Source organism: Emys orbicularis, chromosome 6 (genome assembly GCF_028017835.1).
Source record: "Emys orbicularis isolate rEmyOrb1 chromosome 6, rEmyOrb1.hap1, whole genome shotgun sequence".
Lineage (NCBI taxonomy): Eukaryota > Metazoa > Chordata > Testudines > Emydidae > Emys > Emys orbicularis.
Genome location: NC_088688.1, coordinates 16,848,344 through 16,865,112, shown reverse-complemented (window position 1 = coordinate 16,865,112; position 16,769 = coordinate 16,848,344). Strand labels below are relative to the sequence as shown.

The 16,769-nt window shown below is 46.0% G+C and overlaps 1 protein-coding gene across 1 annotated transcript in view; it reads left to right on the top strand.

The window, feature by feature from the left end:
• Positions 1-317: 317 nt before the first annotated feature.
• MEX3C (mex-3 RNA binding family member C) overlaps positions 318-16,769 on the top strand; it is a 34,539-nt gene continuing 18,087 nt past the window's right edge. The window contains exon 1 of the mRNA XM_065406087.1: positions 318-1,008. Coding sequence (XP_065262159.1) covers positions 318-1,008 — 691 coding nt within the window. The remainder of the gene's footprint in view (positions 1,009-16,769) is intronic.

Sequence of the window (16,769 nt, the reverse complement as noted above, 5' to 3'; positions counted from 1 at the left end):
GGGGGGACAGACACTTTCCTCCTCTCCCAGTCCTGCCCCGGCACCGGCTCCACCATCCAATCGCTCGGCGCGGAGAGCGGGGCGGGGCGGGGCTGCAGCTGCCTTCGCCGCCGCCTGCGGCTCTTTCTGGAGTGGGAAGCGATGGAACAAAAGAAGCGCTGAGCGCGGCGGCGGCAGCAGCGCCCAGGCCGCGCCCGGTGCCCCCTGCCCCGCGTCACTCGGTGTCCCCGGCAGCGGCATGGAGGGGACGCTGCCCCTCTAGGCTCCGCGGCGGCGGCAGTAGGACCCGGACCTAGCCGAGCCCCCCGCCCCCGGCCATGCCGAGCGGCAGTGCCGCCGCCGCCTGCCCCCAGGAGGAGCCCCCCGAGGCCCAGCGTCTGACCCCGCCGCCGCTGCTGCTGCTCCAGCAGCCGGACACTCTGCTCCTGCGGGAGTGCCTGGCCGGGCTGGGCCTCCACGATCACGGCCTAGCGGGCAGCGGGGAGGCGGCCGCCCGGCAGCAGGCCCGGGAGCGGCTGGCGGGGCTGCCCCCGCTGCCTGATCCCGCGCGGGAGCCGGGGCCCGACGGGGCGGAGGAGGTCGAGGACGAAGGGGACCTGGAGCTGGAGGAGGAGCTGCTGGCGGCGGAGGAGGAGGAGGACCCGGCCTCGCTGCTGCTCTCCTCGTCCTCCTCTTCCTCGCCCTCGCAGCTGCCGCCGGGGGGGCCGCCGCCGCCTCACCCGCTGCTGCCCGGGCTCGGCTCCGTGCTGCTCTCCCCCGCCGCCGCCTTCGATGCCCAGGAGACGGCGGTGGCCGGGGTGCTGTACGGGGCGGACGATCCCCAGGGCATGATGGCGGCGATGCTGTCCCACGCCTACGGTGGCGGCCTAGGCGGGGGGCCGGCGGCGGCGGGAGCCCCGGCTCTGAACGGGGAGCAGGTGGCGCTGCTGCGGAGGAAGAGCGTCAACACCACCGAGTGCGTCCCGGTGCCCAGCTCCGAGCATGTGGCCGAGATCGTCGGCCGTCAGGGTGAGTCCCGCCCGGGCAAAGGGGAGTCGGGACATTGGGGCGAGTCGTGCCCGAGGAGAGGGGGACGGGGCCTGGGCGAGGCTAGCGGGAGAGGGGGGTGCGGGGCTGAGGCCTTCCCGCTTGGTAGGATTGGGGGGAGCGGAGAGGGCCTGGTCCGGGCGGGGAGGCCACCGGCGAGGGGGGAGGCCCCGGGCCCGGCTGTGCGAGAGCAGGCCTGGCTAAGCCTCGCAGGTGAGGCTGTGGCTCGACAGGGGCAAGGAGGCCCCGGTGAGGTGCCTGGGACTGAAAAGTTGGGGAGGGCTCGGGTAGGCTCCCTGGGGATGGGGTAATCCCGGGGGAGCCCCTTGAGGGGCTTAGTCATGGGTAGAGGTGTGGCCAGCCTGGCAGGTGACCGTGGGAGGATGTTATAAGGGGGGCTGGGGACTCTGGGCCTGCGGGAGGGGGCGCCCCAGCTAGGTGGATGCCCATATGAGGATCTGCTAGGGTGTGGGGGGCTTTCCTCCGAAAATGGCTGGCGACCAGTCCCTGAAGAGGGGACGTGTGTTGGTGTGAACCTTGGCCAGGAGACTTGGTATCCCCAGAGGAGAAGCAGGGTGAGGGTTGAGCCTTGCCAGGAGAATAGGCAATAGCATGCCGGATGGGTGAGCTGAGCTCTGTGGGGACTGGGCCACAGGTCCTGCCGGGAGTTGGGTGGGATGAGCTTTCTGAGGGGTGAGCACTAGGTTGGTAGGGCAAGTTCTGCCAGGGCAATGGGCAGTAGTGCCTGGAGTGGGGAAACTTGCAGAATGCCAGAGCCACTACAATCACTGGCTCAAGCAAGGTGGTGGTGAGTATTTATACTAAAAGGGATAGGACTTTGGGGAGGTGAAATTTACCAGTCAAGTGGCCTGAAGTATGGGTGCACCAATGGGACAGGATGGCAGAACTGAGCTGGCACAGAACAGCTCTGGTAAAATGGGGAAACTGGAGTCTGCTTAACAGATGGGTGTTACTAACTAGACATGGAGGGGTATAGTATAGCTTATTCCAGGGAGAGGGGATGCTGGAGTATAAACCAGCACAAGCCACTGTAGGGAGGCAGAGGTACGGTTGTGAAGGGGTAGCACTGTAATCTCTTCTTCTGGGCAGGCTGTTAAAATCAAAGACTGCTTGGTTAAACTTGATAAGGTTTTTTTCAGTTTTAGTAGCTGCAGCTATTCAGGTTTGCATAATGGCACGAAAGAGCTGAATGAATGCCTCTCTTCATTCTCAGTCAGTGGGGTAAATTCTCCAACCAGTCCCTTAAACTAACTCCCCCAGTCTTTGATTTAGTTGGGGATTGGTCCTGCTTTGAGCAGGGGGGTGGACTAGATGACCTCCTGAGGTCCCTTCCACCCCTGATATTCTATGAGTCTATCTTTTTGTTTGGGGATACAATAACTGGGGCTCAGGGTTGGTGGGAACAGGCCTTTTCATGTAATAAAACATGAGACTGGAATGGCCTGGGAAGCCTGCATAAAGAGCTGAGTGCAAGAATAGTTCAGGCTCATACATTTAGTGGTGATTACTTGTTTGTGTGTGTTAAACTTTAAAACAGAAATTTCAATATAATCTGCTTGAGTACAAATAGTTTGTTTTACTTTCAGTGTGGTGGCTTTTTAAAATACAATTTGTGGTAAAATTGAGTTTGAAATTTACTAACTTTAGGCCAGCTTCTGCAAACACATGCATGTGAGTAGTCTCATTGGCTTCTGTGGGTATGTGAATGAAGATAGTCACTTGCCTGAATGTTTCCAGAATTGCATGCTTAGCCCTTTATTATGACAAACTTCCATTCATGCTCATTCAGACAAATAAGATGATGAGACTTCCACCGTTAGCAAACATAAAGGGGAATAAATGTGTGTTATTTCCCTTGTTGCTATTTTTAACTGTCGCTTGTTTGACTAAGTGTTCTTGTCCTCACACTCCAGTTTTTGCTTCCTGTTGATCTTACTGCAAAGTCACATGTTTGTTTTTCAAATCATGCTTTCATGATAAGGTCATGCTTGTGATGTCACAGATTCAGTATTGTCACTTTCTTGTGGTATCAAGGTGGGAGAGAGAGATGGGGGTGTTGGTAAGATCATTTCATGCACAAGTGTTTCTGGTAAGAAAATTAAAAGCATTTTTTTAATTTGTAAAGGGGGAGGGCCTAAATGATCAAACGTGGTTGCCTAAAGTTAGGGGCCTAGACAAAAGCACTCTGTTCCCTTCCCCTTTTTGTATTGCATTGTTTACATTTTCTGGTTGAGTCAAATGGTGAGTTAAACTACACAGTCCATGGTATTTCCTCAAAACAAAGTTAACTAAATAGTAAAAATAATTAATACGAAATAAGTGGAGCTAACAAGATGCATTCTAAACACAGTTCATTCACTGGGTGTACTTTTCCCTATCCGTTGTCTGTTATCTGTTTGGATTGTAAGCTGCTCAGGTCAAGGATTTTCTCTTTATTTGTTCATGAAAAGCCTATACACAAATACCTTTTTTTATTTAATCATTTCTGTGGTATAAGTAGTTGAAGTGTTCATTTAACAAACTTCAAAATCAAATGTTTACAGATTATTAGAGTAGAAATATGCCTGTTGACTACACAGATCTGAGACCCTTTCTTTAAAAGCGTGTCCATGAAAGCAACAAATAATTTCAGTATTCAGAAGTGAAAATGCTTTTCCAGGAAATAAACACAAGTGACTGAAGTCTTGGTCACGCATAACGGAAAACAGAATTGAAAAATGTTGTTTTCTGCATTTCTCTTCCTCTTTCAGAGGATCATAGAAATTAGATGTGAAAGACTCATTAGGTATCTAGTCTATTCTTCACCGTTTTAAGATTGTTCCTTGTAGTATATTCTTCAGTACTTTTTTCTTGTTTTAAATGTCTCTCACAATGGAGTTTGCATGAAAACAGGATCTTTGTTCCTGAAGTGTTCATCTGCTCTGCCTCCTTTATTCCTCAGCTGACATCATACTTTTTAGTTTGTGATAAAACACTTAGTTGCTGTGGAGAAGATCATGCCAAAAACTGAATGATGGCTTCAGAAGAGGACAAGTAGCAGAAGAGAGAACTCAGGATTTTCATTACTATCTTCTGTTACCAAAAACACTGACATAAAAGCATAAGAAAAGCATAAAAGCAAAAAGCAGCTTTTCTTAAAGATGTATTGGCAACTCATTAAAGGAAGTCTCTGCTTCAGATTGCTAAACAAATAGTTGGTATAGAAGTGGTATACTCATCAAAGGAATTTTCAAAGTTGTATTTAGAAATACCTGTTACTCTTTTAGTATCTCTGTTTATTAAATAGAACTGTTCTCACGTGCAGACACAGTCTATCTACTCTTGTATTGATAGAGCAGTGATCCCGAACTTGATTGGTTCATGGACCACCTTCTTTAAAAAGTGTGTCTAGGTGAATGGATAGGACATCAAGCTCACACACAACAGGTTGGAACCACTGCTTTTGATTTTGATGCTAAATTCTGCCTTCCTTGTGTCCATTCCAGTATTCGGTAAGGACACTGCAACTGCACTGTTGAATGTGGTTATCCCATCATATCTCCTGAAAATCTGGTTGCTTTCTGATTTTGAACTAACACAGCTTCTATAACACTATGCAGGGGTCTCCTGTTTTTATAATATTTTTAATAAAAAGAATATTTGTATGCAGTGCTGATGCAATTGGAGGCCATGTCTTCATTGCGAACAGTATAACGGCATCAGTACAGCTCCATAGCGATGCTGCTGTAACTCCATAGCGCTGATAAATAACTACAGCAATGGGAGGGATTTTTTCATCACTGTAAGAACTCCACTTCCCTGAGCAACAGGAGCCAACTTCACTGATTTTCAGTAGCCCTGTTAGTTTGTATCAGCAAAAACAATGAGGAGGCCTTGTGGCACCTTAGAGACTAACACATTTTTTTGGGCATAAGCTTTTGTGGGCTGGAACCCACTTCATCAGATGCATGGAGTGGAAAATACAGGAGCAGGTATAAATACATGAAAGGATGGGAGTTGCCTTACCAAGTATGAGGTCAGTCTAACGAGACAATTCAATTAACAGCAGGATACCAAGGGAGGAAAAATAACTTTTTTTAAGTTTTATAAGTTAACTGAAGCATTCTTCTGTCAGCCTAGCTTGGTTTACACCAGGGGTTAGGTTGGCATAGCAGTGGCGCTCAGGGGTGTGCATTCACACCCCTGAGTGCTGTAGCTGTGTTGACCTAATTTTAAAGTGTAGTCCAAGCTGAAGGAGCTGTGTTGTGTGGATATATTCAGCAGGTTTACACTAGTGAGGATGCATAGTGTGGACACCCTGCACTACTGCAAATTACAGAGGTTCTGTTGATGTATAAGTTGCAAATGTGCACTTCTCTTGTGTAGACAACGCTTCATTGAGGGCTGCTACTTCGGGCCTGGTCTACACTTAAAACAGGTCAAGATAGGTACTGTGCTTGGGGTGTGAAAAATCAACACCCCTGAGCACCATAGTTAAACCAATCTAATCCCTGATGTGGATGCAGCTTGGTTGGTGGAAGAACATTTAAGTCGACCTAGCTACCATAGCTCAGGGAGCTGGTGTTCGTACAGTGACAGAAAAACCCCTCCAGTTGTTGTAGTTTGTATCTACACTATGGGGTTATAGCAGCGTAGCTATGGCACCATACTATGTCTCTCTAGCACCCGTAGTTTAGACGTGGCCTTAGTGACCTAGTCGTATACGTTTCAGTCCTAGTCTTCCTACTGCGAGCATTCACGTCCCATTAGAAAACACATGGAGGAAGGTATAACCCATTTGTTCCAATGAATTCATGCATTGTTTCCCAAAACAATACATTTTCCTTATAAATTCTGAAACCCCTCAGTTTTCCACAGGCCTTTTGAGCACTGGCAGAAAGGAGGGGAGGATAGCGACTTGCTGGCTGGCTTGACAAAGGATGGGTTAAATAACTTGCACGAGGTCACGTAAGTCTGTAGCCAAACTCAGAAAACAGTTGACTTGGGCTGCCTACTTGGGCCCCAACATTGCTAATAGAAGTGGGGATTTAAAAAACAAAAACAGGACAAAAATGTGGTTTAGGGGGCAGTGGTGGAAGGAGATTGGGTGAAGCCTTCCAGAGGTTCCAGACATACAGGATTTTGAGGAGGAAAAATAAACTACAGAAGTTTTGTCCACAGTAGACTTATTTACCTCCTAAAACTTCCTACTGTTGCTACCATGGATATGCTTCCCCTGGTGAAAGCTCTAGTGTAGACAGAGTAAATAACATATATAACTGCTAGTGCTTAAAAACAAACTGTTGTCACTGTTAAGAGTGGGAACCATTTTACCACCTGCAGTAGTTAATATATTGTAACATTTTTTTCACCTCTAGACCGTCCCATCCAGCTCACACCTGAAGTGTACAGATTTTCCATTTATATAGCTTGCCAAAGATCTTACGTAGATGTTCACACATGAAAATCCACAAGTCCAGACTAATGTACTTCTAAACCACACTGGACTAACTGGTCCTGGGGAAACTATTTCACAAGCTGCATCATCAAATCTACCGGATCTTGAACGTTTCCCCATATGATACATATGGACTTAACAATCTGAGCAAGACCCTGACCCCAGTGTACCTCTAGATGCAGTGCTTCAGCGGGATCAGTAAGGTGCCTCTTTTTAAAACCTATTTTGTAAGAATTGAGCTGAAAGGTCAAGGTCCAGTTCTCCGATGCAGATGAAAAAGATGATGACTTGGGGGGTACCCCATAAGTTTACAACCCAATGCCAGTTTAAAAGGTTTATCAGCAGCTTTTAAAAAATCTTGTTGGGTCTTGGAAGCTTCAGGGGTTTTTTTTGTTTTTTTTTAAAGGGTAAAAAGTCCAGGAAATTCAAAATTCTACTTCATTTCAAGTTTCAGATATTTCTTTAAAAGGAAGCTCTCCCCAGGTATTTAACTGTCCATATATTTCCACACACACACTTTTCCTGAATTCATAATACATTGCATCTGCATACTTTAAATCTCCTAGGTTGATGGTACAAACCATATGCTACTGCTGTTTCATATGAGGCTCTGTGTCCTAGGCAGCAAACTGCCAGGAAACTCTACTGCCCTCAAATGCAAGAGGGCAGTATCCCTTTTTTGGCATTGATGACTTGGAAGTTATGCACTGTAGGGGTTTGAATTGAAAACACATCAGTACTAGTCAAGGCTGTTGGGAGGGCAGTTGACAGTTGGGCCTTCTGACCTAAAGGGTTACCTGGGAGGTATCTTGGTTTTCTTGCTTGGGCAATCAGGGTGCATATTGAGACTGCCTTCTTCCCACAGTTGGCCTCCAAAAACTGACCAACTTCGTTAGAAAAAAGAATAGGAGTACTTGTGGCACCTTGGAGAACTTCATTAGGCAGTTCAGGCTCGCATCCATTGTTTCCTACCTTTTCCCTCCAGACCGAATTAAGCCTCTTGGCTTAAAGGTGCCTACTTTTGTATAGTAGTTGGAGTGACTCACAGAAAATACCTCAATTTTTATGTGGAAGATGACCTTTATAAATAGATTGCAAGTTCTTTGGGGTAGGGACTGTCTTCGTTCTGTTGGTGCTAGGCGCTGTACAGTGGGGTCCTGGTCTGTGAGTAGGGCTCCTTGGTGCTACAGTAATACAAATAATAAAAGGTGTTGCTCTCTGGTTTTTCTGTTGGGCCAAAGGTGTTTTCAGAGTGCCTGGCAGTGGTTGCCACTTGTCTCTGGTATTGGCATATTCTTCTCATGAGACTTGCAGACTGTTGCAGTCTGTAGATTTATAACGTATTGATAGTTGAATGGGGCCTTGTACCTACCCAAATAACTTTTCAGAAGGGCTAGCATGGACTGCCCTAGTGCCATTTCTTCCAGAATAGAGCTTACGTGTCCCTGAATCAATCTTCCTCCGAGAGCTTAATCTAAAATCAGTGAGCTCTTACCTCAGGCTATTGGAGTAGATGGCCGCTCTCATGTGAGACACCTTTATAAAAACTTATTTCAAGTTAGCAAGGTTAGTTAGCAACAAATTTCACTCTAAATATGGATGACATTGGAGCTCTACTGATTATTCTTCAGTTTGTCTGCAAGCTGCCACCATGTGTTGAAGTGAGTTTTTCAGTATTCCATCCCCAGCTATTGTAATTGTAACAGATGTTTCTTGGTTGAGGATCCTATCACCGGAGGCTGACCAGGTAGGGTTGGTGGAATGTGTGGGAGACTAAGTTCCGTATAAGTGTTCAGGAGCTGAAAGTTATAAAGTGAGCTCTAAAATCTCTGTTGCCACGGATCAATGGCTGCATTGTTCAAGTGCTAACAGATAGAACTACAGCTGTATATTACATCAACAAAAAAGGAGGTGCAACTCTGGCAGGAGACATTGGCTTTGTGGGATTGCTGACTGCCCAAGTGCATCCCCTATTTCTCAGTCTGGAAGGCAAAGAGAACACAGTATCAGTTCATAGGCTTCAGGAACATCACAGTTGATGGATTAAACAGATGGGTCTACTGTTCAAGAAGTAGGGCCGTGCATCCATAGCCCTCTTTGTGACGAGCCTCAGTGCATGTCCTTAGTTGATTGTCTATTTATTCCACCACTAGTCATAAAGATAGACCGAGCCTGAGTTATACTGGTTGCTGCAACATGGGCCAAATGTAATTATTACACAATATTTTTGTGGAGCCTCAGTATTTCTTGCCATTATCTTCAGACCTGCTATCTTGCCTTCCATTCCAGTCTGGAATTGCTTTGTCTTGCTGTTTGAATCATGAGACATTTAGTTACTTTTGACCTGACATGTCTTGTATAAGTGCAGAAAATTCTGCTGCAGTTTAGAAAATAATCTTCATTGAAATTTTACTTTCAGAAATGGAAAAGGCTTTTTCTAAATAGCCCGTATCTACATACTACCTTCATATCCTGTACAGTAACTCCTCACTTAAAGTTGTCCCGCTTAACATTGTTTTGTTGTTAGGTTGCTGATCAATTAGGGAACATACTCATTTAAAGTTGTGCAATGCTCCACCCTTACATTGTTTGGCTGCCTGCTTTCTCCACAGCTGGCAGCCTCCCTATGCGCGCCACCCGCCGGCAGACCCTGCGGATCAGCGCCTTCCCCCCTCCTCCCCCCGCCTCCTGCCCACGGCAGTCAGTTGGCTTGCGGCGTTTTGGAGGCAGGAGGGAGAGAGGAGGAGTGAGGACTTGGCGCGCAGGCTCCCACTTCCTCCCCTGCCTCTTGAACGCCGCAGGCCAGCTGATTGCCCTGAGCAGGAGGCGGGGGGGGACGGAGGGGGAGCCTGCGCCAAGTCCTCGCTCCTGCCTCCTAAATGCCGCAAGCCAACTGATTGCCCCGGGCAGGAGGGAGAGGGAAGGAGCGAGGACTCGGCGTGCCTCGCTCCTGCCTCCCGAATGCGGCAATCAGCTGGTTTGCGGCGTTTAGAAGGGAGGGGAGGAGCCAGGAGGCAGCGTGTGAAGTAAAGGGGGAGGAGGTGGGGGGGGGGGAAGAGGCGGGTCAAGGGTGGGGGCTTGGGGAAAGGAGTGGAGTGGGCGGGCTGAGGGTTGAGCCCCTGCCCCTGGTGCTTGCAGAGTAGGGGAAGCTGCCCTGGAACCTAACCCCCCATTTACATTAATTCTTATGGGGAAATTGGATTCACTTAACATCGTTTCACTTAAAGTCGCATTTTTCAGGGACATAACTACAATGTTAAGTGAGGAGTTACTGCATTATGGACATCTTAGTGGATTTGAAAGTCTCAGCCTTTTCTAGTCTTACGTCAAGGGTATCTATCACTTCAGCATATCGTCTGCCAGTGGACAGCTCTGTTTTCATGCATCTGTGGTGGGATGACTGTAGAGGTCAAGTCTTCCCACTGGTCAAATAATCTGATATACAATGGGACCCCAGCTGGTGCTGACAAGGTTGATGGGTGCCAGTTTAGGTGTTTACCTTGTAGGTGAATATTTATCATTCTACTTATATTTTTATTTGCACTTACAGCTGAGAAGAATGAGTTGCAGACTTTCCTCATCCCTGATTTATACCAAATGTGGTGTTTGAATTCTGTCTAGGCACTCATTGTTCTCCTCACAACACTCCTTTGAAGTGGTCAGGTACTATTACCCCTATTTTACCGATGATGAACTGAAGCACAGGTTAAATGACTTGTTCAAGGTCACACAGTCTGTGGTAGAGCTGAGGAGGCCAAGTTCAATTCACAGTCCCAGGATAGTGCCTCAGTGACCATCCTTGCTTTATGAAATAACCTGAATCAGACCATTAATCATGTGGAGTTGTTTCCAAAATTTCATTCTCACGTGAAGGAAATGACTCTATGTATGCCCTAGATGTCAAAAGGTCTTTGAGTTTTTATTTGACTAAGTCAGTTAGGAAATCCGCAAGACTTTGTGTGTATAAAGGGCACAGTGTAAAGAAAACTACTTCATTCAATCAGTGCCTGTATAGGACTTTATGCTTTGGGCTTGGGTGTCTACCTCATGACATTCGAATTTACACTTCTAGGGCAAGGCAGTATTGAATGTCCACCTCATAACATGTCTATCATAGCAGTCTGCTGGACTGTTACCTATTCTGTACACACTTACACAGCATTACTCTCCTGACGTGGGCACCTAGAGCCCACTTTCAGAGAGCGGTTCTACTATCTTTATGTAAACTAGAAGTTGTCAGCACACCTTCCTGAATTGCTAGAATTGTACTCTGTGCTAGACTTCCTATGGGGAAAGTAAAGGCTCCTTCAAAGAATCTGTTCGTAATTAGTGGCTCTCTGAGAGTGTGGCCTCTATCTAGTCCCATCATGTCTTCTGTATTCTTTAGTCTTGCTAGAGTGATTGGGGCAACACAACCATTACATAATCTTACCCCAGCTGCTCAGTGCTATGAGAGGGCAATTGTGCAGACACCACAGGTTTGTCAGGGGCGGAGTTGGGGCCATATCCCACCACTGTGAACCCACAGAAGCAAAATTCTTTAAGAACCACCGTTACCGTGGTAAATAAGTGATTTCTCCATTGTTCTCTTCCCCCCCCCCCAAATTTTTTTACTTGGATGTTTTGCAAGGAGCCTTCACAAGTCCATCTTAAGAGTTGGAGGATCCCTGATCCTACAAGACGCTGAGTGCTTTCAGTTGTCATCAAAACCAGTAGGGAGTTCAGCACTATAGATCCCTTATTTATTTGTAGCACCTGTAGGCCCCAACTAAGGCCAGAACTCCTGGCAATAGGCACTATACACACATAAGGAAAAGCCCTGTCCCAAAGAGCATACAATCTAAAATCTTGGATAAAACCCTTTGGCCCAATGCATTTTTGGCTCGTACTGAAAGTACTCAAATATAAGGCCAAAGTCCAAAAGAGCGGACATTGATGCGTTATAAAAACGAAACAACTAAGCATGACTAAATTATAATGAAAGTGTTGTAAATAGCTATGCAAAGAATGAATCAGTATAGAAATGTTCCACAGGTCAGTAAAAGGACTCCAGATAATGCAGTGTAATTAAGTTACCACTGCAATCAGAATTAAGTGTTTAATGAGCGGAGGAACCAGAATGTCATCTTTATCAAGTTATTTTAACTTTTTTAACATGCGAGACCCACACATTGTCTTTCTCCCACTTGGAAAAGTCCCTCCAGAGCTCCACTTCCTCTTTTTTTGTACCTTTCAATAACTTACTTTCCTCTAGTATTGTTTGCCTTTATGGTAGAGCTCTGCAATGGGACTGGGGTACCGTAGAACCCACTGCCATGGGGAGCAGGATAAAAATTCAAGAAACAATGTGGGAGCCGGTGGGAGTGGATATTGCAGGGCAGGATGGAAGCGGGATTAAAAAATAATCCCCTGCAGGGCTCTGCTTTGTGGTACTATTGTATTTGCAACTAGAAGTAAAAGAGGAGGCATCTCCTGTTTCTGTAGCCACCTCTCTCAAAAACAGGCTGAACCTAATTTCACCTCAAACTTGGTGGCAAAGGGATCCATATGTCTACCTTAACATCACACATTTTGAAAATAAATTACTCAAGAACTGCTTCCATGAGTCGTGAAAACCCCCATTGCAACAAGCTTGGAACCATCTAGAAGAGCACTGCCAGTTGGGGCTGTGTGATTCAGAGGAAAGTTATGAAAGAGACTGCCGACATGGGTGATGGTGTGAAACTGACAAAGTTAAAAGGACTGACCATTTGTCTGCAGCGTCATCATCTTAAGTCACTACCTACCAGGAATCAACAGTGTAGATGATAGCATAAAGGAAAACAAGATAGGCAGATATCTGATCCTTCAAATTTGTCAACATCTGCACCATCTTTAAAGCATGACATGTGAGAGGAGGCCTGAGAGTCCGTCTGTTTTTCCCCCTTCTTTTGAGTACCGTCTGATCCATATGGAATGAAGTGCAATTGTTATGGCTCATTGAGGTTTAGAATTTAGAGGCTGACAATGCAGTCCAATCAAGGGGCAGCATGGTACAGAAAGAGGTCACTGCCTGGGACACAGGAGGCACCCTGGGATCCGGTCTCAGTTCTGGGACAAACTGCTGTGAACTTGAGCACGTCACTTCACCTCTCTGTGCCTCTCTCCCTTCCTGCCTTTTGTCTGGTCTGATTAGATTGTGAGATTTTCAGTAACCTTACTATGCGATTGTATAGTCCCTAGTACAGTGGTTCCCAAACTTTAACAACCTGTGAACCCCTTTCACTAAAATGTCAAGTCTCACGAACCCCCCTCCTAAAAATGAATATTTCCAGGGATTTTCTCCTTCACCTAAGTATAAATTATAAAAGCAGTGATCTTGGAAATATAAAATTTGTTTTTATGACATGCTTATTACACACTATTATTAATTATTAATGATCAGTACAGTATTTTTATTACATTATGAAAACGGTAACACTCTTCCAAGATCTCACTTTCGTAGTTTGTATCAGTTTGAATAAGCTTGTTATAAGACAAGGCTCCTATGTTTCATCAGATGTGAAACAGCATGAAGGTATTTAAGGAGCCAATTCAAAGAGTTCCTCCTACACAGGCATTCAGGGCTTGAGCAGTCCAGGCAAACAACGCATGTTACAACAAAGCTTAAACTTGTTCTTCGTAATCATTTTAAAAACAATACTAGCTGCCTATTTAATTTTAAAAACAGCAAAAAATATCCATCTCCCTTTCCATTTCTTATAAGGAGTCTTGAAGTTTAAATCTCCTCAGCCCCTTTACCGCGCTGCCTGGAGCACCGACCAGTGGCTGACGGCGCTACAGCCACACACCGCGCAGCACAGAGCACTGGGTCAGGCCGGGCTCTGCAGCGGCGCTGCCCCAGGAGCTCGCAGCCCAGCCGCCCAGAGCATTGTGCCGGCAGCGGGGCGAGCTGAGGCTGCGGGGGAGGGGGAACAGCAGGGGAGGGGCAGGGGGCTAGCCTCCTGGGCCAGGAGCTCAGGGTCCGGGCAGGAGGGTCCCGGGGGCTGTAGTTTGCCCACCTCTGTGCTACTGTAATCTAAACAAAGTTCACTCTGTTTAAAAGTAGCTGCTACAACCAGTGCCAAGCCTGCTCTGTGTGTGCTTCTAAGTCTTCTGGGACTTGAAGCGACTGATCACTTTTCTGCCTCAGGGTGTCTCAAGGACACTCCCTGTCTGATTCCTTTCTATGGCAATGAGACCCTGAAGTCCAGCTGCCTAGATCCTGAAACAAATGCATCTGCCGTCCTGACTCCCCTCTCCCCCTAGCTGCTTAGACATGTTCCCCTCCAGAGTCCACCTGGCTGCAGGAGCTCTGGTTTTCTGGGAACACCCCGGCACAGTGTGGCAGGAGAGTAAAGCAAGAAACCATTTAGCAAAAGAATTTAATATACATACAAACTCTTTAAGAGTAAAGAGTATGGGAAAACAACACCACTCCTGAATGCAGTCCTTTGTGACCTTATTGCCTCCGTGAATCCTTTAGACCTTGCAACTCTTCTAGCCTTCTTGCCTCGTCCATGGCCTTCTGGCAGTGAAATGGTCTGCTTTGCATAGAGAACATTCCAGCCTCTGACTCCTTTCTGTGCTTCTGTTTGGGGAATTTCCAGGCTGCAACCCCCTCAGATTCTGGGCAGAGTTCTTCAGCATCCATGGCCTTGCTGCCATACTCACTGTTCCACTGAGGTAGAGCCATTCAAGGTTGATGCCCCTTGATTGCGCTGTAACAGTTTCCCAGACACATTGGGTAGGAAGTTCCTGCGGCACAATGAATGCTCACAGCCACCATACAGTTCCATTGAAAATGGAAGTTGTAATACAACATGGCTTTCACAAAGCAAAAATGGAATTTCAGTTGACACAGATACATCCACCAAACTGTCACGGTAGCTGTTTCTTTACATGGGAAATGTAGAAGAACCTCAGTAGTCTGGGGGGAGGGGAAGGAGGAAGAGGTTCTAATCTTATTTTTCTCACTCCAAAAAAAATATTGGAGACTTAAACTATGTCTACACTACAGACCTTACAGCAGCACAACTGTACCGCTCTAGCGGTGCGTCTGTAAGGTCTCATGTGTAGCCGCTCTATGCCGCCAGGTGGGAGAGAGCTCTCCCCCTGGCATAATTAAACCACCCCCAATGAGCGGCGGGAACTGTCGGTGGGAAACGCTCTCCCACCGACATAGCGCTGTCCACACCAGCGCTTTTGTTGGTCGAGGTGGTTTGTTTGGTTTTCATAACCCTGACCAACAAAAGGTTGGCTAACAAAAGTGCTAGTGTAGACATAACTTTAGGTTGCGCCGATCTCAAGACCTCTAGACAGACTTATGTGAAGTTCTGGGGAAGAGCCGGTGGTTCTGGTATGCAGATACCAATAATATAGGGAAAGATACGAGAGCGGTCCTGGAGGCCAAAATTAGGCTGCTATGTAAGAGATTAAAGTCCAGGATTCACATGGTAGCATTCTTTGAAATGCTTCCAGTTCCACACACGAGGCCAGTTAAACAGGCAGAACTTCAGGGTCTCAATGCATGGAAAAGATGATGGTATAGGAAAGGAGGGTTTTAGGTTTATTAGGAACTGGAGAACCTTTGGGGGGAAAAGGGAATCTATACAGGAAGGATGGGCTCCACCTAAGCCAAAATGGAACCAGATTGCTGGCGTGTAAAATTTAAAAAAGTTGTCGGATTTTTTTTTTTTTTTTTTTTTTTTTTTTTTTAAACTAAGGGAAAGCCAACAGATGCAGAGGAGCACACTGCTTGGGCAGAGACATCCCTGAGGGTAGATGTTGATAAAGTACAGGTAGGAATTGAGGGGAAACAGTCAAATGAAAGAGTCTCATTCAATTAAATCACATGAAGGCACACAACTTAATGTTGACAAATTGTATAAATGCTTGTATACAAATGCTAGAAGTCTAAATACTAAACTGGGTGAATTGTAGTAAGTGCCTGGTGTTAAATGCGAATATTGATATAGGCATCACAGAAACTTGGTGGAATGATGATAATCAGTGGGACTTGGCAGTACCGGGGTACAAAATATATAGGAATGACAGAGTAGGCTGTGTGGGGTACGGGGGAAGGAGCAATGGAGTTGCTGAAATAAATTTGTTAGTCTCTAAGGTGCCACAAGTACTCCTGTTCTTTTTTTAGTAAAAATCTTGACTCAAACTATGGGTAGAAATTCTGTGCATGAATAATAAGAGTATAGCAGTAGGAATATACTGCCAACCACTTTACCAGGTTGGTAGTGATAGTTGTGAAATGCTCAAGGAGATTAGAGAGGCTATAAAAATAGAAAATTCAATAATGTGGGATTTCAGCTGTCCCTTTATTGACTGGGTACATGTCGCCTAAGGATGGGATGCTGAGATGAAAATTTCTAGATACCTTTGTTGCTTTTTACAGATCCAGACTAACGCGGCTACCCCTCTGATACTTGACTAATCTATTAGAATTTTTTGAGGGAGTCAACAAGCATGTGGACAAGGGTGATCCAGTCAATCAGTGTACATGGGTTTGAATAATAAGAGTATTTGGATTTTTAGAAAGCCTTTCACAAGGTCCTTCACCAAAGTCTTTTTATTCAAAGTAAGCGGTCATGGGATAAGAGGGGAGATCCTCTCATGGATCAGTAGCTGGTTAAAAGACAGGAAACAACGGGTAAGAATAAATGTTCAGTTTTCATAATTGAGAGAGTTAAATAGCAGGGTCCCCTAGGGGTCTGTAGTGAGGCCAATGCTGCTCAGCATATTCATCAGTGATTTGGTTAAAGGTGTAAACGGGGGTGGCAAAGTTTGCAGAGGATACAAAATTACTCAAGAAAGTTAAAGCCAAAGCAGACTGTGAGGAGTTACAGAGGGATTTCATACAACTGGGTGACTGGGCAACAAAATAGCAGATGAAATTCATTGTTGATAAATGCAAAGTAATGCACATTGGAAAACATAATGCCAATTGTACAGATACAATGACAGGTTCTAAATTAGCCATTACAACCCAAGAAAGATGTTTGAATCACCGTGGATAGTTGTGGTTTTTTTTTTTAAATCCACTCAATGTGCAGTATCAGTCAAAAAAGATGACAATATTGGGAACTGTTAGGAAAGGGGTATAGACAGACAGAAAATATCATAAAGACAGTATATAAAACCATGATATGCCCACACCTTGAATACTGTTTGCATTTCTGGTTGCCCCATCTCAGAAAAGATACATTAAAATTGGGAAAGTTACAAGCAGGGCAACAAGAATGATTAGGGGTAT